Source organism: Rhopilema esculentum, chromosome 12, assembly GCF_057945365.1.
Source record: "Rhopilema esculentum isolate cy_ngs chromosome 12, ASM5794536v1, whole genome shotgun sequence".
Classification (NCBI taxonomy): domain Eukaryota; kingdom Metazoa; phylum Cnidaria; class Scyphozoa; order Rhizostomeae; family Rhizostomatidae; genus Rhopilema; species Rhopilema esculentum.
In genome coordinates, this window is record NC_142826.1 from 7,320,009 (window position 1) to 7,346,298 (window position 26,290).

General features: G+C 35.6%; 2 protein-coding genes across 10 annotated transcripts in view; both read right to left on the minus strand.

The window, feature by feature from the left end:
• Positions 1-16,156, minus strand: part of LOC148958730 (1-phosphatidylinositol 4,5-bisphosphate phosphodiesterase beta-1-like) — an 18,012-nt gene extending 1,856 nt beyond the window's left edge. The window contains exons 1-9 of the mRNA XM_089111854.1: positions 16,064-16,156; positions 14,786-14,872; positions 8,660-8,728; positions 6,623-6,855; positions 4,461-4,514; positions 3,810-3,894; positions 2,697-2,797; positions 1,882-2,048; positions 876-1,025 (exon numbers count right to left, since the gene is read on the minus strand). Coding sequence (XP_088967980.1) covers positions 876-1,025; positions 1,882-2,048; positions 2,697-2,797; positions 3,810-3,894; positions 4,461-4,514; positions 6,623-6,855; positions 8,660-8,728; positions 14,786-14,872; positions 16,064-16,156 — 1,039 coding nt within the window. The remainder of the gene's footprint in view (positions 1-875; positions 1,026-1,881; positions 2,049-2,696; positions 2,798-3,809; positions 3,895-4,460; positions 4,515-6,622; positions 6,856-8,659; positions 8,729-14,785; positions 14,873-16,063) is intronic.
• Positions 16,157-20,017: 3,861 nt separating this feature from the next.
• Positions 20,018-26,290, minus strand: part of LOC135681510 (uncharacterized) — a 73,922-nt gene continuing 67,649 nt past the window's right edge. For all 9 annotated transcript variants that reach the window (XM_065196020.2, XM_065196022.2, XM_089111711.1 and 6 more), the window contains 5 exons: positions 26,185-26,250; positions 23,746-23,897; positions 22,598-22,721; positions 21,792-21,947; positions 20,018-20,157 (listed from right to left, as the gene is read on the minus strand). In XM_065196020.2, coding sequence (XP_065052092.2) covers positions 20,046-20,157; positions 21,792-21,947; positions 22,598-22,721; positions 23,746-23,897; positions 26,185-26,250 — 610 coding nt within the window. In that variant the 3' untranslated portion in view covers positions 20,018-20,045. The remainder of the gene's footprint in view (positions 20,158-21,791; positions 21,948-22,597; positions 22,722-23,745; positions 23,898-26,184; positions 26,251-26,290) is intronic.

Here is a 26,290-nt window from a genome sequence, read left to right on the forward strand (position 1 = left end):
CATTCCATGAGTTATGATTGGCTCTTGGTCTTCAGTTTTACCATCCCAACAATCTAATTCAATGCATCTGCAACCGCTTAACAACACTTGTCTGTAGATTTCGACGGAGGAGCGCCCAGTCAGTTGATGCCCTATGGTGAAGAAAACGATTGAAGACAATGGAATATTGTCTTGTTATAGTTTGATAGAACTTAACTTTTCCTTTTTTAAGATTGTAAATAAAAAGTTTTTACTGAAACAATGATTTCTCGATAAATTAACGAATTTGCGTTGGACCCTTATGTAAAGCAGTTTAGATAGGCCTAAGTCAAATTAAGAATATCCAGTCTTAAACTTTCGTAGAAAATACTTTAGCAACTTAAGTGATTTGGTAACAGAAGTATATTTATGTTAATAATGTTTATCTTAATAATTACAACAATTTATAAAAATTATAAGAATCGTTTACAACAAATAATTCATCTTATATTAAATTATTCCTCGTCCATTTGCCATGTTGCTGCTTAGCACCTTCTTCAAAATTCCGTACTTTTACGAATGGATTTCTTGAAAAAAAAAGATTGCTCACAAGCCCCTATTTATAGTTTAAGGTTTGTTTTACGCAATATAAATGGTTAATTTCGAAGTCACATGACATACTTCGTGCAAATATCAATTAACTTCTACCAAAAGTGATTCTCATTGGTCCGCATGCAGGTTTTCTTAGCCAATTATATTCACGTTTTTAACTGATTCTGGCAAATAATTACAACTTGTAAACTGATTGGTTTAATCTGATTTCTTCGCTGTCTAATTTTTGCTTGCATGCACAAACAAAACACAAAAAATAAAAGTTCAATGAACATAATAATATTTAAAGATACACTGATACAAACCTGTGAGATAGGTGTTGTGAGACGAATTGATAAAGTAGTGGGATAGAGGCGCGCTCATGTCTTGATGCACGGGGATAAATCGCCTTGGTGTTATCACCAAATTATCATCGCTCATGAAATATTTTGTCAGTCCTTCAATAGACATGTAGCCTAAAATTCAGAAAATTAAAATATTTATAAAGCAACTTGAAAAACTATTACTCAAAAAACAAAGATTTTAGCAGAGCGTAATAACTTTTTGAGGTAAAGCCCCTTAACAATTTAGAAATTTCTGAAGACTATAAAGGGAAAACCACGTGAATTGTATTGAATTCCAGTTAAGACGCGTAGTTTAGACAAAAAACTATACGACAGGGGCTGTCTGGAATGTCAATATACTGAAATTTCATGGACTTTCTTGTCTAAACTACACGTCTTAACTGGAATATAAATATTCTGTTTGTCATAAAATGGATTCACGTCAATAGAAGTTGGAATACCACTATCACGATGTCTTTTTTAATCGCCGTACTTGTTATTTGTCTTTCAGTTCGTAGTGTCATTCTCAAAAAGGAATTTAGAACAGTTTCATAGATATTTGACAGGAATCTTTACTTAGCGTTTTAGAAAAGCGTCAGATATCTATCTAGGATTACTCTAACTCTAATATTTACTTATGATCTACCAAGAACAAGACGTTGCTCTTCTGCGGGGGCGTTCCTTTGCAGCTTCAATACACAAAGCATGAATTCGACACCTCAAAACACGATTGTTAGCTTTTGCATAATCAACTGGTTTGCCAATGATTAGGCTTACTATCATCTTTTAAGTCGAGTGTCTAAATCTGGAAAAATGTGAAGGGACATGAAAGATTTTAACAAAAACTGGCATACTTCCACAATACGGGAAAAGCTAACAAAATTGTCAAGTTGATTTCATTCTTTTTGTTATTAAGCAAGAGGATAACATGAAGAAACATTTCGCAAAAACCACAGGCGTTTTAGTAAACAACAAGTTGACAAAATACCTTTCTTGATGAAGTCTGCATTCTTTTCGTAAGTCCCAATAATACTTAGAGCCCTAGCCGTGTTGTAGTATGGGTAGAGAATTTCGTTCAAACGTGGATCGCGTTGTGTGTTGTTCAGAAAGTCGACCAGCTGATCGACTGCCAAATACGGTTTCTTACCAACACCCCTGAAAAAAAACAAGGCAATTTGATTGCTAAACGATGAACGATCACTTATTCTCAACCACGATTATCTGATAAAATAAAAGCTTTACCCAGTTCCACTTCTAAAACTAAAAAGAATTCTAAGATAGATCACTTGAAATGACCAAACGATGAAATACCATTTCATAGTTTTCGTGGCTATACCTTTGTTACATTTAGGGATGATTTGCTAACAATTTCATTTAATGTTTAGAGAAAAAACGTTGACAATATGGGTTTAATTCTTGACTTTCCGTGGGGTAAATGAAACAAATGGACTGGAAATCGCTGATTCCGTTTAACTAAGTCAAGCAACAAAAAAGGAAGTAACTAACTAACTAACTAACTAACTAACTAACTAACTAACTAACTAACTAACTAACTAACTAACTAACTAACTAACTAACTAACTAACTAACTAACTAACTAACTAACTAACTAACTAACTAACTAACTAACTAACTAACTAACTGCGACTAGGGCAGCACATTCAATTGACCAAAATTATTCTTTCCCACGAACATAAACTAACGGAAGATATAAACCAAGGGAAGATATAAACACTAACGGAAGATATAAACCAACGGAAGATATAGACTTTTTTAACAAAAACAAAATGCAATTTTACTTACAGGTCAGCAAATATATTGTCGAGATCTTGTCTTGTACAAAGCCGATTGTAAAAATCAATAAACTTCTCGAACGTGAACTCCGAAATATTAAAGATGTCTTTCTGGAAAATAAAAAAAATCGAACTGAAACTCATTATTGGTTTCAGCAGAAATCCTGCTAAAATATTGGCCCATAATTGGCTTGGTTGTTATCAACCGGGAAGGGACGCATTGTGCTGATGAATAATTACAAGCAGCGAGTGTGGTTTTGAAATAGTATAAAAATATCAATAATTATATCAAATCAAAAATTGGTTGCTATATTCAAGTTCTGTTAATTATATCCAAGCATTAAATTCTGGCCTTTTTTCGGCTTTTCTAGAGTTGGGCCTAGATATTTCATAGCAGTTTCTGTAAACAAAGAAAGAAAAAGTCACATCTCAATCACATCTATGTCAAATGTGTTAAGAAAATTATGCATTGAGTGGCTAAACATTGTTGCTGGATCCGTTTTAAAACAGACCAATCATTATTTTTTGGAATTTCAACGAGACAGAAAACACCACAGCATGCACCGCGACTGTCAATGCTTGGATTTTGCGAATGACGGCTTATTTTCCAATATTAACATCAATTCATAAATTTAAGTGCAATATAAGACCCCTCACCGATATTCGAAAGAGAAGTGAAGAAAATCAATCCTTACTTTTACCAAATTTATAAGGGCTCAGTATGGAGCAAGTTCCTTTTTTCCACTATTCAAAATGACAGAAGTAACCAAATTTGCTTCACAGCGTACAATGCCTGCCAAAAGTCTTGGAACACAGACATCAATTTCCAAGATGAAAATCAATCACCCCCCTTTCCCCTACAGAACAATGTTGGTTCACTATCAAACGGGTTAGGATTTTAGGAAGCACTTTCTTTTGCGCTTCTTTTATGATATTTATCTAAATCATCAATATTGTTTTAGGGGGAGGGGGGCGGAAGTAGTAATTTTTCTCCATGAAAGGAATGAAAGATATCAAATGCAGCATAAATAGCCGGATGTTCCAAGTATTTTTGGCAGGCATTGTACCTATGAGTTAGACATCTAGCACCTTCGGCGCTTCTATATCATTGATAACAACATACTTTTCCTGAAGCCAGGCCAACAGATTGGAGAGCATCGTAAGCTCGTTTCTTGTCTTCTTTACTCGTTGCAAAGTACTTCACAAGCCTGGAAAACACATGTCAAAAATGTTTACTGGTGATGAAAGGATTTCATTCAAGAATTCAACAATTACATAATAAAAATAGAAGATAAACTGAGATTACTGATGAAAAGGACTGTTAATATTTCAATTATAAACAAAAAAGTGTTTTCTTCAAATAAAATTTTAGTATGAACTGGTTGCTTAATAAACACCACATTTCTTACAAATGTTTTATATCCTGAACACAATTTCATTAAACGGGATTAAATAAAAGAAATCTTTCTGAAACAGTTTAAACAATAGGGTGGACGGTGAGCTTGACGAGAAGACTCACTAGGAGGGACTTTTGTCTCGTTTTGAACAGCAGTTCGTTTTTAAACTTTAAGTTATCAAAGAACAATGAATAAGAACTCTTAAATTAAGAAAGGTAGTTTCAAGATTGAATTCTGCAAGAAGGAGTGCGTCAGAATTCACAAACAGGGTCATTAAAAAAGATTAGCTAATGACCTGCTGTCATGCAAATGGATGTCCAACATAGTTCATATGCAAGACCATCCTCAAACAATTATAGAGTTCATAACATACTTACGTCTTTGCGTAGATGTTTCCATCCTGGTTCGCCTGAACACTAATTCTTGTAAAGCTTCAAAAAACATGTACATATAGATCTTTTGTTTGTGATATGATTTTTATTATGATGCAGTTTCAAAAGAAAATACCATTACTCAAACCATAAACAACATAGGGTATAAGGATTTAACAACATTCTCTACTGAGCGTTGAAATTTTTAGATATTTTCAAAAGACCTTATAAATCATAAGTAGACAGAAATCATAGACTTTGTTTTTCCGAGCAACTGAGTACCTCTGAAATTACATCAGGGGGACCCAGGATTATAGGTTTTGCAAGTTACTTTAAAACCATATCGCAATATCGTCAACACATTCTAAGTTAGGTAACCATAAGAGTGTTTAATTCACTTGAGAACAAACTGACCAAGCTTAATATCGGCTTTGGTGTTTCCAGTTTATCAAAAATAAATGCTTTTTAATGCATCTAGCCTCTAATTAAACAAAGATGCAGCAAGCAAATAGGTAGATCCACTGAAATATTTTCACTTGATGTATAATCCTCCAGTTTAGAACATATTAAGCCCTGGTAGATGCAAGGAATGGAAAAAATTGGAATTCAACAATTAAAGCTCAACACACGGTAAAATTAATCTGCAAAGAAAGTTAATATGATATTTTCTAGAAACTTATCATATGATCTAGGTTGCACGTTATCTTTCATAAACAAGACAAACGCACGTGGAGGATAATATGGCTGAAGTGATGCTAGTCAGGGAAAACAACCATTGAAAGTTGCCTTTAGTTTTTAATGTAGGTGAATCAATTCGTGCCTATTTGAGACGATAACTAAGACCTGTCGTCATGAAATATTAAAAACTTTCCTTTTTAATCGCTGTCGATGGATAGCCACTGATACGCATATCTCAATACAATTATTCAAACAATTCTTATTGTTTGCATAAATAGGACCCATTTCTATCTCACTCGCATCAGCAGTCTTGCATTTGTTGTTGAAGTTATACGCGAAACGATGCTAAAAACTGCTTTTCTAGTTATCATAGACAGATGCTGAAACCTTTACAAAATAAAATGGCGATTATTAAAACTGAATGACTGTTGCACGCACTTCATCGAGAGTTTTTGATACCAACTTTATTTTAAGTTTAAGAGAACATAAGGCCCTCTGTCTGCAACACCAGCTACGTTCTTATTCTTTTCTAACCCCATCGAAACTTTGAAAACAAAGTCAATATAAGTAGGCTAATCAGTATGATTAAAGATGGAAAATAAGCAAACACGTGATCAAGAAAGAAACAAATCGCTACTATTTTGTTCATTGCCTATGCCCCTTTGTTTTTCAATATAATCCAAGATTGAAATCTAATTGCAAACTTCATCATCATATTCCATCATATAACGGGGAACTGTCATTCTTAATTTCTTTAGGGACCAGCCCTTGGCAGGAAAAATTCTCTATAGCTAGATATTTCAAGGGGAACTCGTCCCCATTCTCCTTGGGTTTCCGTCTTGTTAGAGTGACAAAAATCAACAACGCACAGATCAAAGAACGGTGAAATTGTATAAGCAGAAAATTGGTCAAAAAGAATTATTCTTGTGAGGGGATTAGCATTCACGTTTGCAAAGAAGATGGAAATTTGCTCGTGAAAGAAAAGAATGTTGACATCTGCTATTAGAACTGACTCAACTTACTAATAAAATATTCATAATATTCATAAACAAGTGGAATTTTAAACGAGCCGAAAACAGATGCCTGGAGTTCTTTGGATCTAGTTTAGAAAGTAATTACCAGCTTTCCCAAATAATCTTGAATCGAAAAACAGGTACACTGAGGGCACCAGCCAATATTCCAAAAAAGTGAGAATCATCGTTTTAACGTCTGAACAAATTTACACAGAGTCTTTGCATCCATTGCGTTTTCTCAGATAGAAAGATTCTTCCCTTTAAATAATCATCAAAGATCAGCAGCTTAATCTTTTTGAAGGTGTAATATTCCATGACTCAAGAAAGTAGTTTGTGTTTCTTTTAAACGTAACCGAACATAACCTCCATACTACAATCACTTCTTGATCTTAAAAATGTAGTATGCTGGATAAAAGAGCAAAAGTATACCAAATTATAAAAACAGTGTGTGTCTATATACTCTAGTACGAAACTTACAATCTTTCCAAGCTGCGTAGTGGTGAAGCGTTTATGTCCAACAAGTTTCCTATGATAGCGAATAGGCTTTCAGCCCATTCCTGTGCCACGGCTATAGACGGTGCAACGAAATTCGTAAAGCTGACATCAACCATGGTTGGCCCATAGCAAACAGAGATTGTTCGCTCCTGGACTGCAGCACTTTCTTCCTCGGAAGATGCATTTGCCCTGAGAGCTTCACGTACAACTGAATTCTACGAGGAAATCGAGATGATCAAAAACTTACTCCATGCGAGAGCAGATATCTTTCAAGGACCTGATATTCGCTAACAGGGAAAAAATAATCGTTACTTTACAAATCTGCTCAAATTACATCTTAGAATTCATGTATACAAAGATTTCTTGATGTTTTTTATTCTGAAGAGTGTCATATGGAAAGCTTAAGCATGACTCAAATTATTTGCTTTTTCAAAGCCATTTTTATGTTTTGTACCACCAAAAAACTGTATACAAGATAAATATCTGGATCCGTCCTGATAATATCGGGAAAGTAACTTTCAACCGGCCTGTGCCAAACATTGTTTAACAGACCGGTCAAAAGTGTTTTGTATCCATCTCAATAAAAAGCAAGGACCTTAACAAGCCAGTTTATTAATCGAATTCTAAAAAGAAATAAATTATATTATAAACTTCATTAAAAGCAGGTTTTGTGTTCGTTCAAGTTTTATTTTATGTACTTATCAACACTAAACAGTTCCCCTCAATTAATGTTTCAATTTGTGCAGCTTGATCATGCGCAACATGACTTTCAGAGCTAGTATAGAATGACAAGTCAAACAAACATATTCGGAAAACAATAATGTAAGTCTTGTGGCCGATATTCTATAAAGGAAGAACGTCCACTTTTCTCAGAAGTTCCTAATGAAAAGATACCCTGTCTATTACACGATGTTCTATCTAGACAGAAATCGCTATTTAAACATGAATAAAATTTTGCTGCAGGATATAGACGTTTTCCTCCAAAGCGCAAACATATATGATAAACGGGCTTACAGCTCTACTAAATACAACCGAGTAAAATTTTGCATTCACAAAAGATTGTTTGCAAATTTCGCAAATTTATTTTATTATTAAAATTTCATAAGTTACAACAATTTAACTTTTTTCCCAAGGAATTGAGGAATTGATTCAAGAAATTTTTTTCTTGCTAGAAAGTACTAGGCGAAAGACCATTGGAAGGTAACAGAAAATTTTGTAGCGAATAAAACGTATACGGTTTCAATCGCAACGCCAGTTTTGCAAGAGACAAGCTCTAAAACATTATGGTCATGCTCATTAGAAAAACAATGGATTGTAAATCTAAACACTCTGAGTTCAGTATCCATGACAACACTACAGGGCGTTTCTGTTAGATCTTCTAACAAGATAATTATTAAGACAAGAACAGCGCTGTAATTGAGATCAGGTTTTTGGAAGGACTGATATTTTGAAACAATAATTAGAACACTGTGTTTGACAGTGCAAAGAAGAAACAGCAACTGAGAGCCTAGAGGCAGGTCAATAAAAGATTCAAGGTCAAGCTGTCCTGAGTCACATGAGCAATTTGACCAAAAAGTCTTTACGGCTTGCAACGCTCATGTTTGTATCCTGGAAAGCTATCTCGTGAGTTCGGGCATATTCGATAAAAGAAACCTCCATCAACCTCCATAGGCTTTGTGACACTTCTAAGAAATTCCATCTTTAAAATTCCTGTTTTCCATAGTATTTCTCTAAAATTCCTGTTTTCCATAGTATCTTCTTTTTCATTTGAAAAATTGTTATCGCCTCGAATAAAAACAAAAATTCACAACAGGCATTATATCAAAACCTATCAATGGTAGATTTCCGTCTTCACGCAATGATAACAGAACTTGTGCCACCAAAAAGTGCACGACCACCTGAAAGATAGAAAATGCCCGTTGGAATTTGTGTGTATCGCTTGCCAGGCCAAGGGCTATACCTTCACAAGGTAAATACTTTTTTTTTGGTTTGACCTGGTAAAATTTATAAAGAACAAACCTTTGGGGATTTTGCATAATGGCCAAATCGCACATCTCGCACGTTAACCAGCTCAAGCACCTCTGTATCCTGAAAAAGAATTGGAGAAAATTTATGGCAACTTGATAATTTAAGCAATAACGCAGGCAAGATTATCGTTCCATGCAACCTTGAAACCTCAAAATAATGGATGTCTGTGAGGCAAAGTTGGGCAAGGTATGAGGGCTGTGACCGTAAGAAAAACTTCTGGGATGATATTTTGGTCTGTGAATTAAAATTTGATAACAAGGATTTCAATAAATGGATGTTTCATTGAAAGAGAAAGAGTCGTGTTCTGGACTGTGCTGGCGTTATACTATCACCGATTGTTTAATCATATCATTACCAATCAGTATGAAGTCAAAACTGTCACTATTTCAGGAACTCTTTTATGATTTGAGCAGTTCATAAGCCATTACATATTTGTCAGCTTCTATCGAAAACAGCTTCTAGAAACTGAAAGTGGTTTTGGCACTATCATGCTGGGAAGAAAATCGAATGTAAAAGGAAAAAGAAAACATCTAAGAAGGAGGGGTTAATTTCTAGCATTTCAAACTTTCGTGTTTAGACTGTTTCGAGAATCAAGACACCTCGGTTTGATGGTTCTATTGCCATCTTGAAGTTTGTTTAACAACGTCATTATCAATCAGGATTATCATCAGTTTTGAAAAAAGCTAGATTTAAACGATGAGATGCGGTGATGAAGAAGGAATTTTCTGGAAAGCCTTTAATTAGATTTCGCTCGGGAAAGGATACGAACTGATCGAATTAACTAAGAAGACAGCTGTTGAAGTTATATGCAGCTTGTAATAACGGACTTGGTTGACATGGTATCTAGGGTAGAGATTTTTAAACAGCGCCTTATGCATTAGCCACACCTATGGTTAAGCCAGCGCCAAAGGAAAATAAGCTTTAGACATCAATAATTGATAAGATAAAACTGATTTGTACATGCAATTGTATTTTAGCAAGACTGTTTTTGCATTGGTCACCTGTAGAATGCAACCTACGTGAGAATTAAATGTACTTCGTAGATTCTAGGTAGACAAAAAAAGAAATATGAAGAAACAATAAAAGACACGCGAAAAATTGCAAATTCGGGCAATAACAGGACAAAGCAGATAAGCAGGCCTGCTTCGCAAATTCTCTGCATTTGACAAAATTCTCTGCAATGAGACCTCTCAAATTCCTGCATGTGACAAAAGCTGATGACACATGTATGGAAAGTGTGGAAAGCATATGTATATTTCTATCCTAGAAAAAATAAGCACGAATCATACTTTTCATTCTGATATGTCAGATATACTATAGGCTGGCAAAACAAACAAAAAAATATGCTAAAACCCCTAGTCCAGCCATTCTTAAACTCCGGCCCGCGGGCCAACTCCGGCCAGCAGCAAGTTTTTATCCGGCCCGCCGAGCGCTTTATCTCAAAAACATATTTTTGGCTTGAATTCGATTTAGTTCTGTTCTTGGACTGCTCTGATATTTTTTTCTCTGCAGTAAATGAAGATGTGCGTCCCGTTGACCAGTAATTTGTCCGAAAGGGAGGTCCAAAAATAGGAAATGCTTTATTTAATCATTTAAACGTTTTATAGCAAACTATTTTACTGCTTTCATTGAATTCAATAGGCTGTTGATAAACTTTGTTACAGTTTGAAGCTTTTAGTCCCTCTCCTCCAGAAAGTTATCCCTGGCCTTGGGCGTGTAATACTCGTCGGGTATTGCACATCCTCTAACATAAAGCCAGCATCATGTTCCTAAATGTTATCATCGTCCTCCCTTTTTTCTCTCCTCTCATCCACCATTCCAAAACTTATTTCATGAAAATAAGCGCACTACATAGATTTTATGAAAATAGAATCTAACAAGAAATAATAGGCCTGCCTATCTTATATCTATCTATATTAGCTTGGTGAGTATGAGACCCGAACGTCATTTTTTGCAACTTTTTTGACACAAGCTATGTAAATGTCGAAAACTCAGTGCCCCCCCTCCCCCAGAGAAAATCCACATGTTTTTTGACCAGGCACTCACAGCACAAAGAAGTGGCGTTTAATAGGGGAGGCGTTAAATAGGAGGGCTCTAGGGTAATTTTCGAAAGTATTGAATCATTCATTATCAATCATGTTATCAGAAAATGAAAGCAGACGTTGCCTAGCGACAAGAGTTCTTTGCACTAATCTCAAAAAAAGACTGGATCGAACAACCTATTGTTCTCCTACATCAGCATGAGGAAGCCGAGGAAGTCTCTCCATCTTGAGACCTTGAGACCTTGAGACCTCTCGCGCCTAAAGCTTTGGGCTACCATTTGTTAAGACGGGGCACACACAGTGCTGTGCTTTAAATTGTGCATAAATGATTAAATTCTTAAATATTCTAAGATACAACAAGCCTAGGAAAGGAAAATAAGTGATTAGTTGATTATTCGTTACATAAGCTTAATACCACGGCAAAAATGTTTAACGTCACTTACGAACGATGCAAGTTTTTGTTTCAACGTTTACTTTGAATTTTGCTATGAAAAAGTAAGTTGAACGGAAACCAACATAATTGCTCTTTTGCGAGGTCTCAAGATGGACGCGGCAATATGGAATCAATGCTGGCCTGGAGAAGCTCGATCCAGTCTTTTTTTGAGATCAGTGGTTCTTTGTAGACATATCTCCTTAAGGTGGGACGGAAAGATCACCTACAACTGTCCTTAAATTCCGGTCATAGTTAAGAATTTCTGGGGCAATCTACTTCTTGCTGACATCAATAACAATACGGACAGATGCTCCTAATCAGAGTGGATATTGGCGCCAAAACCTGATATCGCAGCGATCTAGGGCGCAATTATTCAGTAATATTTGATAATTTACCAAAACGCTAAAACTTAAACTAAAAAGGAGGCTGGAACAAAAAAGATAAGAACCAAATTTCTTATTTGAATACAACTTGAATTGATTATGCATCAAGATAAATTTAAAGGAGTCCCAATTTACAAAAAACTTTGGATGATTATCAGCAGATAACAAGGTACTAACAGTTCTTGTTGAGGAACTGTTTCTTCGTAGACGTGTAAGATAACAATTATTGTTGAATTGATACCGGGAGTTGAACTGTGGGATTCTGCTCAACTATAAGGAAACTGCTTAGTAATTCAAACACATGGATCTCGATACGTTGTTTAGGACTTGTAAATTAGTAAAGCAAAAAAACGTTGGGAGGACGCTACAGACGAGGGAGGGCGTTGGTTTCATGCTTGCTTCTGCAAGGTGGTTCTGGAAAAGTTTTGAAACAAAGTTGTCTGTCTGTTTCTTAATTGGTAATTGGTAAAAGACACTGGTAAATGAAAGAACTGATGTGAATGTTTACTTAGTCTTCCAAACTGCTGTATCAGCTTGGTCGTCTTATATATAGTGGAATTGTCGATAGTACAGGGGTTTAAAATACGCTAAACTTTAGAAAAGAGGCCAGGGGCCGCGGAAGGGGGACTGAGGGCTTTACAGACCTGTCAACCCTCCCGGTTCAGCCGGGAGACTCCCGGTTTTGACTGCTTTCTCTCGGTCTCCCGGTTTTTAAAAATTTTCTCTCGGTTTCAAAGGTGTCTAGCATGTCTAAGAAGATTCTTCACCAAATGTTCGATTGAACTGCGCATCTTCTGCTTCAAAGACAGGTCCATTGTGTATGTTTTCTTTTTACAGAGGTATAATTAAGATATAATGGTCACATTGACTTTCCACATGACAACAATTTTTTGTTAGTGATTACTGATTTACAAAAGAACACTAAAAGTTATTATGAAGAAACTTCTCATGACCACTTTTGTCATAAACTGTTTGCCGAGCACAACATTTTATCAGGTATATTTATTCCCGTAACAAATATTTGTGGTCTCCCTGTTTTTGACCAAATCTTCCTGTTTTTCTCTAGGAAAAATCTAAAATCTCCAGGTTTTGAAAATTTAAGGTTGACAGGTCTGGCTTTACCAAAAGATACATGGATGATGCGAGCCCCGTTCTATGGCAACATCGTTTCTAATATTAGGACAATATGGCATAAAAAGATAGATACAAGGGCTGTTTAATTGAGGGTATTGAATTGAATGGCTTGCTGATAAGACTCTGCTGTAATCAAGTCTGGTCGCCTAAATTATCTAGATTCTGGCTTCCGATAAGAGATATCAATTTGGTTTCACAACGAGCTACCGAGAAAAAACGTACACCGTGAGTTAATCTGCAAACTATCATCTGATATACAAATTCTAAAATTCTCTTTGCCTATTTTGCTTGAAGGACGCTTGCGAAAAATAATGCAACAGGTTTCATTATTTTTGTTTAAAACCGATCCAAACAAACATTTCCTTTTAAATTGCTTTTCTTTCGGCATACAAGTGAATTTAAGCCTGTATACATATGTCAGTTGTTTTTATTAAAACGTAAGACGTTGGCTTATTCATAGAAGAAACCGTTTGAATCTTGTTTTATAATTTATTTTCTAAGTCATGTCTCTTGCACTTAACTGGTTTAAGCGATGGAGCTATTGACGATGGTCTCATAAAGTCTTGAAAACTGACTGTCATTGGTGATTGCAGAATTCGCTTAGAGCGATCTCATTAAGACACAACGGTACAAATCCGGATTTCAAAACAAATAAGAACATGACTTTATTAGTTTAATCGGCATTCGCTTCTCATTTGTTCAAATATTTATTGAATATTCATGGTGTATTGACTGCACAAATGCCTAATATATTTACACTCTTTGGAGACTAGCTCAACACTATGAATATCAAACAATCGCATTCAAAAGGTATTTTCAATAGCTTCTTTTCCCAATCTAATTACCAGACATCAGTTAGGTCAATATTGCTACATAAGCTGATCATTGCAGATGGCCTTCCAAAATTGCCAAGAACAAAGAAAGTGGGGAGCAAGGGGGAACTCAACTCCCAATAAATACTTTGGACAGTGTTTCTTAGCCAGCTTAGAAATGGTATAAAAGGAAGTTATTCAAATCACTTACAGTGGAGTGGACCAAAATGCATGCTGTTTGGCCATGGTTATCGGCCATGGCAGAGCAAGGGGCTAGGGTGCTTTAACCCTCCCCCAATCATTTTTAAAAAATGCAAAATATTGAGCAATGAGCCATCAGTAAAGGCCCTTTTTATTTGGTTTTAGCCCCCTACCCCTTTTTTGAACCCCACTTTTCTCAATGCTCTGTTGTGCCTAGTCATTTGGGCATTCAAAACTAGCAGAAACTCCCATTGTACCCCTATATGTTCTAGCCCATCTGTTCTTTCAGCACACACTTTTGAGTGATTCAAACTGATTTCTACAAGAATATTTTGAGAAAACCTAAAGAATTTATTGTTTTATAAGTTAAATATTCAAGTCAAATAAATTCATAGATAAAAATTGCAAATGCATATATGTAGCAGGAGAATAACAGAGAGTTCTCTCAGCAAATTGCTTCGACTCTGTAGTAGAATTCTAAGTTTATTGATGAGTATTTTTTGAACAAAAGTCTACAAACTTAGTAAAAGGTCTTTTTATACTTACCTTAGATGAGGCAACAAACAAATCGATTTTGATAAAAAAATTTTTCAATTCAATTGGTAGGAAAACAGCTTTGTTGAGTAATGAAAGTTAAAATGGAGAGAACAAACTATAAAATTGTTTTGTTTGAACTGAATCAGGTTCAAAACAACAGACAGTTAGGAAGTCATATGGCTTCTAGCACCAAATTTAACATTGTAAAGTGAGTGTGTATTATGATAACTGTTAGATTCACTGAAACACATAGCCAACTAACTCCAAACATTGAGCATACATTTACAAACAACATAGAAGCCGCTTGAATAAGGTAAGTTTTTGTTGAAATAGCATGAATGATTTTTGGAAGAGAGAGGTACAAATAATCAGTTGACCCATGAAACAAACAGCAACAAATCAAACATAGGTGAAAGACAAACTTTATCAATAAGTTTTTAGAAACAGGGTCGAAAAGGCAGGGCATAATCTGATTTGCCTATCTGTAATTTCTGTAAATTGCATATTTGAGAAGATTCTAACCTACAGATAAAATATTCAAATAAAAAGATTCTGGAATTGGTTATTAAATTTACCTTGCTATAATCTTCTGGTCTCCAATATAATATGTGACCTTTTGGGTCAACCTGCACAACATATATCGTGGATGCAGCTGTGTCTTGCTACAATAAAGATTGAACATTGCATACAAGCAAGGAAAAATGATTTTCACAAATATAAAAATGGCATCATTCAGAAACCTAATTTTCATCTAATAATGTTAAATTGTAAGTCTTTAAAGAGGGTTTCTTTTCCTTAGCTAAGCTAACAACAGACACTGATTTCAACAAAATTTTCGGTGACAGTGAACATTTGCACGTCACGAGAGCAAAGTCAGAAAACAAGTATCATTGTGGTTTATCAAAACTAAACAACTAAAGGAATATATTTTTGAATGTTCTTAAATCCTAGTTTGGTCAATTGGATGTTACTCTGATATCATAAGATTGTCAACCAAACTTAAGGTTTTAATTAAAATTGTCAACCTTTGTTCAACACTTCTCTAGGCATAACTCTGTCCAAATTTTTACATAGAGAAAAGTATTTAATTTATGAATTCCATGTGTACTCTCAACAATATAGTTTAGAGATAGCAAAGTCATTGCTAATTAAGGAAATATAATCTTGAAACATTGCTGAAACTCAGAGATTCTTAGCAAAAATAGAATGCTTTGTTCAGTCAATCGATGTACTTACAAAAGCTTCTCTTCGTTTGCTAATACACAATGCCTAGCCCGTTGCTAGGAGCGTACTTTTTGGTCTTAATAAAACGTTTGTTTTATTACATTCTTGTTATTAAAAAAAATCTATTTTTTGCATACTAAGAATGGTCTTAGTGCAACAACACATCAGAAGAAATGACATGGAATGATTTGATTCCACGTTTCACAATTGTAAAGTTATTCTACATTTTAAAAAGCAAGCTAAAATCATATTTCGTGAAGATATTGCAGGAAATCCTCAATCGTGATTTTCCGACTTTTAGGTCTCAATCAGAACGAGATGATCAAATTGATCTGATTTCAAAACAAGGCGCATTCTTGCAACTAAACACAAGGCTTAGCAAAGAATTGACTTGTTTGAAATAAAAATCAACATATAACAGCTAAATCTTCAGAAAATATTATCTTGAATGGTGCGCAGTGAAATCAGATCTCTTCATGATTTATAACCTGCTGGGGGAAACATACACCTCGTCGATTTGTATAAAACTTTTCCAATACCACAAATACAAACATGACTTTTTGACGAAATTCATACTCAGGCAACAGCAAAGTTAATAAAATTATATTTGATAAGTAGAACAAACTTACATCATCCCATTTCAGGAATTTTGATGCGCTGAGAAGTACCGGTGCAACGGAAACTCGCTTGAGAGCTTCCGCAACTACACCAGCACCCGCCATCTTTTGTGTAAACCGAAATGTTTACATGATCATCTTTTTTGTTTTCAGCAGCACCTCATTTACATTTTACACCAAGGTGCCGTCATTATGTCGAGACGCGCTTTGAGCGCGTCCTGACCGCGTCCTGACCGCGCTTTATCAATACAAATAAACCTTATAAACCAAGTAGCGTATGTAGAAAGGATATAATTATTTGAAATAATTAAAATCATTTGTTTCCAATAAGTAATTCCTTTTGTCCTTTTTTTATAGGGGCACGATCTCCTCTCTTAGAACTGTTGTCATTACAACTACACCAAAGCAAGCTTTTTCCAGAAATACGTTATAGAAATTTTGCTGTGATCTACCAAGCCGAGGGGGCATTTGGCATATAGGCATACGGGAGGGGGGGGGGGAGTCCTAGAACTTCATATGTTACCCGAAAATATCTGCTCATTTTGACTGAGACTTGAAAATATCTGCTCCACTTAGCTATATATTGTAAATTATCAGCTCGACGTAGCTATACTTTATTAGATCAGATCGAGATATTGCTTTATCTTCAAAACCAAAAGTTTTAGTTTGTAGAAATTTGATGACAAAAATTGTCAGGATTGGTATCTGAAGCGTGACAAAGAAAACAAAAAGGACAAGTGACAAAGAGATTTTTTATCCCCTAAATTTTCCTTTGAGGGGCAAGAGGGCAAAAGTGCCTTTTTCACAAAAATGCCATTGGTTTGTAATTATCAAAAGATTCTGACTGTACGTGACGATATGTCTCAAAACTTGCAAAGAAATTTCTTGTGCCAAGGGTTGGCTGATTTTCAAGATACTTACAAATGATCGAAACAAAATGACAGTTGCGAAAGAAATGTTGGTAGCTTGGAATTGTTTTTCAAATGCCCTTTTACTCAAGTCTGCCCCCTTGCCCCTTGTTCGTTCCGGCGTCCCTGGATAAAGATATATATCCATTAAAAGCGGTGCATTCCTTGCACGTTCAGCTACAAATTCAAGACGTATGGAACTTAGCAAGATAAAATTTTTAGGGGTAAAATCTTCTTCTAATATTTTCTCACAATTACACGAATATTTGAGAAATATGAACTATATGTCAGTTTTTCTAATGCTGTAAATTATGAATCGACCTCTTTCCAAATACTGCATGAAAAGGGTTACTGCAAAATTTTGTTGATTATATTTTTCATTTTATGATTTTAAGTTGAATTGAGTCTTTGTTATAGTATTGTATCAGATAGCATGTGTCTGACGCATTTTCGTATGAAAAGGCTTTTGAAGTGATGCGGGCTAACGAAAAGCTTCTTTGTGATAACCACAAAAACCTGTCTTTTAGCCTAAAGGCATTTTGTATGAGGAATTCAAAACAGGTTGGAAACCTGACCAAACTAAGAAAGCTTGATTTAACTGTAAAATAATTTGAATTTTATTTCGGTTAAGACAGATAACTGTACATATTACACTAAAATTTTTAAAGATAAAAGCTACTGGGTGAAAATAATTTAATTTTTCAATTTCTTATTTCCATACCATTTCTTATTAATTGCAATTGCTTTTACTAATTTCATTTTATTGATGGGCTCAATTTACCTATCATTAAACGCATCTTCATTACCATCCTAATCCCCCTTATCATGACTATCATCTTAACCAAGATAAAATAATAGATTTTATCTTGTCTTAACTTATATCACTATTGATAGGGATAGCACCAGCGACCATTTCAACATTTGATAATAAATAACCTAAAAAATTATCTCTGTACGTAATACCTAAGTGCGGGTACAGTACTACCGTCAATTTTTTAATTGCCCCCCTTGAAGCCCCACCCTAGAACTACATACAAACTGTCAATAAGCCCCCCTCTCGATTCGTTGACTTTTGCCATCTGAGGTTACCTTTGGCGTTTTATACTACAAAAATTCACACTTTTAGTAGCAATTAATTAAATGTTCATTAAGAAATTTCTACTAAAATATGCGCGATCTTTTAATAATGTCTTCCTAATGTCTAGTATAATTTTGTAAGCCCCCCTCCCCCCTAGAACCCTCCATCAAAAAATATGAAAAAAAATAAGCCCCCAGGGGGCTAATTCGAGGATTTACGATATTTGTGACCAGTGATATATAATTATTCAAACCATCTGCCTTACATTTAGTTATAAATAAGGAACAGCGCAACGTGACGAGAATAAACAACAACAAACACACAAATAAGTGATGGTCATATTTCGCCCCAGCATACGGGGCTTCATCAGAGCAAACGTAAACGAACTAAAAATTTACAAATTAGTAAGAGGCGATGGTGGTGTCGGATTGGTTGATGTGGAATGATGTGAATGCAGCGCGGCGGAGAGGAAACAGGTAATGGTGTGGAAGAGGGAAGGGTGGTGAGTGCTACAGTGTGGGAGTTCCGTTCGATGTGAGAGTGTTTGCCAAGCTACTCTCCACCGCAAAGGCTATTGGGGAGGGAGATTGGGAGGGAAAAAGGATAGGATAAAAGGAACTGCGGAAGAAAGGAAAAAGTGGAGGAACTGCAAGGGAGAAGGAGGAAGAAAATAGCATCCTTCTTCTCCTCCGCCCCCTCCAATTCTCCGCAGCTTTACCATTTCTCCCTCCCCAGTAGTCACCATTTCTCCCTCCCCAGTGACCTCTGCGGAGGAGAGTATTGCCAAGCCAATGAAGTTTTGCTCTTTGGCTCGTCAAACACTCTCTCGTTTGTCGTTGAGTTCTTGGTTGCAGTACTTGTGTTATAGTAAGTTCATAGATGGTATGTTCTGGGCTGCAGAAGTGTTTTGCAACACCAGAGTTGTCTACTTTTTTGTTGATAATGTCTCGTCTGTGTTCGTTAAATCTGTCTTTCAGTCGTATGCTTGTTTGTCCGATGTATTGACAGTTCTTGTTTCAGTTAATTAAACAGCGTTTGCATCGTACACGCGTAAATAACGTTAGTAGAGTGGCAGTCCAGTCTTTGTTTTATGTCGTAGTCTTTGTCAGTGTTAGTAAAATCAAATGTAGTCGTACAGTCTGTGATTTGTTGGCATGTTATGCAGTTACGTCGCGAGTGGCATTTGCAAGTGCCTCTAGGATTACTTGGTGTGCCACTTTTTATTCTGGCACGAACCAGTATATCCCGGAGGTTTTTAGGTCTGCGGTAGCTGAGTATAGGAACGTCAGGGAAGACTTCTTTGCATGTTTTGGAGTTCTGTAATATGTTTTTGTTTTGTTTGAAAATAGTTGTGGTAAAGAGGGGTGATAGGTGACAACAAATGGTGTTCTGTGATTTTTACGTTGTTTTGTGGTTTAAGGCAGTCCTGTCTCGTTTTCAGAAGCCTTCCCTTATTTGCTTGCGTGTCTGTTTTGTTTTTGTAACCTGTTTGGTCCAGTATTGTAGTAGTTGTTTTGTACGAAGTTTGTATGTTTAGTCTTCCGAGCAGATGCGTCGTAGTCGTAGGGCAAGACTGTATGGGATGGACTGCTTGGTGTGTTTGGGGTGTGCGGAGGTGCTGAGGAGACTGGTGTGGTTCTATTTAGTTGGCTTGTTTATGTTTAGGCTTATCTATATTTAGCCGAAATATTCTTTAACCACCAAAATTTTGATGAATTCTAACGTAATAGAAATTTTTTGTTACAAATTTCACCGAAAAAATTTGACTACGAAATTTTTTTAACATATCCTAATCCAATCTGAAAACCAAGACTCATGTAATGACTTTTATAGACCATACGTGACTGTAAACATACTTTGCATAAAATTGTGCAAAAAAGACTTGCGATTTTTTCAATTTCAATTTACAAAGTATTTCTTACAAAGTATTTAAATTTCAATTTAGATAGATGAAAAACAGAGAATAAACAGGCAACAATGTATCTATAATTTGAATTTATTTGACAAATTAAACAAAAATTTCCCCAGATTTTTTGCGTTTTGATTCCTTCAGATGTTCTAACAAATGCATGAATATCTCCCTTAGATCGTGCCTCTCTTCAGTGTGCAGATCGTTGTGACTACGGAAAGAAAAGAACAGAACTTAACTGAGAACTGTAGTACTGTAGGTGAACAAGGCTTAGATGCAAAAATCAAGTATCAAGTAAGTTTCAGACATTACGGTATCATCAATGAACGACTTGAAGTTTGCTGTTATGTTGGGTTGATTCATAAAGTTATCAACAGGGAAAAAAATACAGCGATTTGATAAAAAAAAACCTGTGCCATTTCCCGTCGATCAACTAATTTGTGGCACATTCAACTGATTTGTCATTTTAGAGTCCAGATAACGTGAAAAAGCATCATGATTGCCTCTAAAATTCTGGACCAAATTTGAAGATTTTTAAAATCAGTTGACTTGAGACCACTTCGAGAAAACGCTTTGGACTGACAGGGGTGGGCATGACAAACGAATATATTCTAATCTCAAGCCCTGTGGCGTAGCTAGAGGGGAGTATAGGGGATGCGACACCCACAATAGAGTTCTTAAGCGTGTCTTCATAAAAAATCAACTTTTAGAATATTTGGGTTTTAGAATTTAAAATTATGAGCCTAAACACTCTTATTAACAATATTCTTATAAAGAGTGTAGGGGTTTTCAGATAAAGCAATGGGATTTCCGACAAAGGTGTATGAGATGTGCATGGAGTGATTTGCCTCCTTCATGGTCTTTATTCAACGCAGATCATTTTCACAGTCTATTATTTTCTTTTTTGCGCAAGTACAAGTAAAATTTCTCACTTGACTAAAACGCTATCTTTTTCAACGCATTCTCAATTTAAATCTCATCAGTTCAAATACAACGTCCAAGAATCCAGCTCTTAGTTAGGGTTAAAAATTCCAAAATCAATTATTAGGTCAAACATCAGCTTTATTTGTAGCTAAATTACCCAGGTAAGAATCTTTCTATGACATTTATCGATTATTTCGTTGCATTAAACCACTATTGGTCAGTTGAAATAGAGAAAAAATTTTGTGCGCAATTCTACAAAGAAAATTAACACCCACGGTTATCAACCCTAACAGGCACGATTAAAAATTTAGGCCCTTATCTATGCCACCTCTTACATCGCGACGAGACCACAGCAGACGCGGAAAGATGCTCTTCCTTAATAAGTAATGCGGACTTCAGATAAATATAAATTCAGGAAGTTAGCAACTGTTTATCTCGATCGAGCAAACGCAGACAATGCGAAAACAACAATCTCTTAGATAAAACGACCAGCCGCCAGGCTGAGCCAAGCTTTTACGACAAAAACCAAGGTTTTTGACGCATTAAACACGACCAAATTGCGGTGCGATAAAAAGATAACATTTAAGATTAACGTTATTTTTCAAACCAAAATACTGCCTAAAGAACAACCTAAAAATAAACAAGCAAATACTGAATTTCATTGTTTACCCTGGCTGGTGTTTCTACAGGTAACTAAAAACGTCGTCTTGTGGTACAAGGATTTATGATCTTACAATAAAGCCATTTAGGCAACATATATTTTTCTCCGATTTTTGAATGGAATATGCTGCTTTGTTAACTAGAGTTTATAATCTTAGTAAAAAGCGAAAATTTGTTAGAGTAAAAATGTAAATTATTATATAATAAAGTCACACGAGAACAAAATAATGCAAGAAAGCAAAACAAATAAAAAAAACTTACCATTCACAAATTCGTTGATAATTTTGATAAAACCAATCATAATCCAAACTTTGATAAGCTTTGCTCATTTCAATAACTAATCTCAGTGAAGATGAATCTTCATTTAAAGAATTTTCTTTCTTTTCCTCTAGCAATTTACCGGCCAGTTTGTCCAATCTGGATTTAAAACAGAGGCAGAGCCATAAGAAAATACATACTGAAGTTTTAAGCATAGGATTCACCCCCCAAAACAAATCACTGACCACGCAAATAAATTTCAACTTAATGCAATTGCAAAAAACAACTGAAAAGCCAAAACCCACTTTATTAGTTTTGTGATAGAATGCTTTAAGTTCTGGTCAACTAATATAAACCCTGAAATAAGATAATTTGCATAATTTTAAGCCTTGTTAGTCATGTTTGGTAGATAGCAGTATGCATGGAAAAATTTGGAACGATGCAGATTAATGTCAGTAATTACAGATGCAGAAACGTAAAACCACTTGGTAATACTAAATGAGACTCAAAGATGCTTTGCTAAGATGGGTTCTTTATACCTTCAGGCTGTCAACAAGAAGTAGAGCAAAGGGACTCAATATACGAGCATTAAATTACGTGTGTGTATTGAGAGGAACCATAGAAACCTAAACTTCTTAACTTTGCTTCACCTGTCTTATGTATGTGATAGAAACTGTTTACCATATTTCGAGCAAATGCATTCTAATTTCGATATTAGTCTTCATAATATCATATTTATTTATGTGGAAACTTTTGAAATATCATCACAACCTCCCAACTTTGACGATGATAAAATTCTAAAATCTTACGATCGACATTTCTCTTTGTCTCCAGAAAGTAGAGCTGTCTCAAAGGCATCTTTCAGGAGGCAAGTTGCTGCTGTGACGTCATTTTTATCCAGTTGGATACTGAACTCGTCAACTAAACAGCTCACTGAAAACAGAATGTGATTACCATGCAATATTATGAGCTCTACATTTACAAAGCAAATACTATAAATTTATAGTAAAACCCCGAATATAGGTGTCTGAAGTCTCGGGGGGTTGGGGTACCTTAATAGGTTTTGAGGTACGGGGGCGTGCCATTATTTACGGGCACCTTTTATCTGAAAAATGTAGAATTGTCGGCGTCAGTTATTATTAGTTGCAGAATTATGGTTACCATTTGAAGAAATCTGCAGAATTATGGGCTCCAATTTTGGGAAAATATTGCAAAATTATTAGAAAGGAAAGTTAGCATTAAGATAATGAATGTCCAGTTAGAAATGAAATTTTGGAATATGCGTAATATTGAGATTTTGGGGGTAAAGAACGTTCACAATTTGTTTGATATTTTTGCTGTGTTTTGAAAAGGTTGCTTGCCTTGCGGAATTATGGGTATAGTTTTTATCATGTTTGCGGAGTTATGGGTCAAAATTTTGAACCAAAATGGTACATCCCTGTCCAAAACTAGGCTTAGTTACCCCCGAGCTGGAAGTTAAAGAGTGATATGCATAGCCAATTAAATAAGCACCTTGTTTACCCTAAATTTTTAAAAAGGTTTTTTAAAGGAATTAAACTTCTATTCCTGTTATCAGGGTAGGCATTAGCAGCATAATCAATAATGAAGATAGAAAAATCAAAAACAACGAAAAAGCATACTGAGAACGCAATTACAAAGCAACAGCTTTATGAGAACCTAAATTGCGAATCACTAAAAGATACTTACTAAAAAAGAATCTACTTTGGTCGTAGAATCTACTAAAGTAGGGTCTTAAAAGCGGTTTTCTACTGTAAATAAATTTGAAGCAATCCAGGGATATAGTTCAAATCAGCTCATTTCCTCTAAACTGAGGCAAAAATCTTTCTTTAGCGCTTCTATTGTTTAAGTGTTTCTTTACGATAAAATGTCGTACAAAAAAAGAATTCCATTAAAAAAACCTTGGAAGCTCTAATTTTTGATTAATGAAATTACCCACCAGAATAATCAAATTTCTGAGCTTTTCTATAGATGTCTGATAATTGTCTGTTTGCGGTGTACGTGTCTGTCCATCTTCTCTCACTCTTGGCTGATACAGCTGCTAGCGTGGCTAGGAAAATCGGCCAAGACGAAGTCGTATTTCCAGCAACTCTGCGGATGAAATTACATTTGTGTTCATTAAAATGGGACCATAAAGATTATACAGTATAATAGAAAATGACACTCTCGTGATATGCTGGAAAGAGATGAGAGCAGTTCAACTGAAAACCACAGTGGGTCATGTGAAAGTAGCATCCCTCAGCGGCAGACACGTCCAAGGGTCAGATATTGTCCCAGATGTGTCATAGTTTAGGCCTGGGATACCAAACTTGCGGGTTTGAACTAGCCCTGTTAGAGGCTCAATTCTACCTGCAGGACGATCCTGAAAGTAAAAACGTGGATGAAAAGTCACGAAGTTGAAATTCTTAACAATCTGACATTCCTAGGTTGCCCGCTAGGCTTAGTATACGCAACAAAGTGCCGAGGCAAAGAAAAATCGTTTTGAATTGCTCCTACAATGGCTTAAAAGTTGCGGGGAATTGATTTAGGTATTAAGAATTTATATCTTGATACCAAATTATAGGTTTTATAAAATATTTTTCAGTTTGATATACCTGTGGCTAAAGGTTTTTTTGCCTTTTTACAATCCTAGTGCTCAGTTATAACGCACAAACGAAATCATAAATTGAGACAAATATAATATGCATTTTTTTAAATTTCTGAGGTTGCTCATAATATCTTTTGTAAAAGGACAGTTTTTTGAATACAAAGATATTTCTAACAAATTTGCACTTGTTCTCGCGAAAACAGAGAAAAAATATGACGTTAGTTAATTTTGGGGAATTTTAGGCAATTTGGCAATGATTGTACTGGTCACGCCAGCCTGGCTTTAAATTAGGCTGTACATGGCTCTTGCACTAGAATGAGCTTGACACTTCTGGTCTAGACATCTTGTGGCGTCTAGGTGAGATTTATCCCACGAAAAAAAAACACTTAAAGGCGCACATAATATGGGTTGGGTAACTAACAGCTCAAAATAAATCAAAATATAACAAAAGCACATTTTCATTGGCAGGCAGCGATAAATCTGACGCCTTTGCTTGCTACTTTGTGCAGTTAAACAAGTCTTTTAAATATTAATTCTAATACATGCATACCAGGTGCTACTGCAACTCAAAATATGAGTTTTTCTATCAAAGAGCATTAGTTAAATTGCATCAGGGTCTTGAAGAAAAGGCGGGATTTCCGAGGAAATTACTCCAATCAAACAGATTCAGCAAAAATCACTTACAAATCTATAGATCTTATTAGCAAAACATGTCTCTGGAAATTTAGTTTACATCGAAGAGCCCTTAACATAAACGATTACCTTGAGAAAATTATTGCGCTGATTTCATAATATTCTAAAATATTTATCGGAACACTTATGCAGCAAAGAAAATACTAGTGAACTAGAATAGCAATGCCCAGCCTTCAAAATATAATAGAGGACAGACAAACACCTGCAAAAATCCTTGCTTTTTACTTGGAGAGAAATATATCAAGATATTTGTTTCGATGGAATTTTCAATCATAGAACCTTTATTTTCATAAAGCTAGTTCTCAAAGGCCTTTAATGTTGCAGATAAATGGTGAAACGTAAAGAGTATTTTCATAACACACATTTACAGTTTTAAGGATTGCTAACGTAATTTCTACATTCCCCTTCAAAAACTTTTCCTAACAACAGCTACACTGCAGTCAAGTTTTGTTCTAACTGAACAATTAGCTGGATATTTCTTAATCACTGTCTCAGTCAATTAACGTAATCTACTTGAAATTTGATACAGAAGGAGAGTGGTGTCAATCTCACCATTTTTTTCATCCCTCCTATATCGAAATGAGCATTATGCTAGATTTTATTCACCCATTGCTGTATGTTTGCTACTTGCCTATATCCCAGAACTATGCGAACGCTGCATCCAACAAGACAAAAAAAAAATAAAGACCCTATAACAGGAAGAAGCTCTTTTCATGCAGTACCGTCTAGAGAGTGGGGGCCGGGGTAAATTTCCGGGGCCCGGGTCTCAAGAAGGCCCAGCGAAAAGTTTTGCCAATGCAAAACAATTTTAAAAAAGGGTCTTGTTGGACCCTCATTGTTGGACCCTCATTGTTGGAACCTCATTTGTTGGAACCAAGTTTATTATATTGTTTGTCGTTTGATTAATTGTTTTATCGACCTTGCCTTTGTACCACTGTGCAAGGGCCCGTGCTGTTTACAGCCCCAGGGTCAGAACTGGCTCCCGACGGGCCTGTACTCGTGCAGGGTGTTTGGTTAATTTAGCACTCTGACTGTCACAAATGCAATAGTAAAAAGCCAATCTGCGCTACGTGAAAACATTAGCTTGATAAAACTTACAGATTTGCATAAGTCGTTAACAATCGGAAATGGCCATCGTAGCTGTAAAAAGAGTCCACAGTCCCCCTGAAGGAAATAAACAGATCCTATTAGTTAGAGAAGAGGT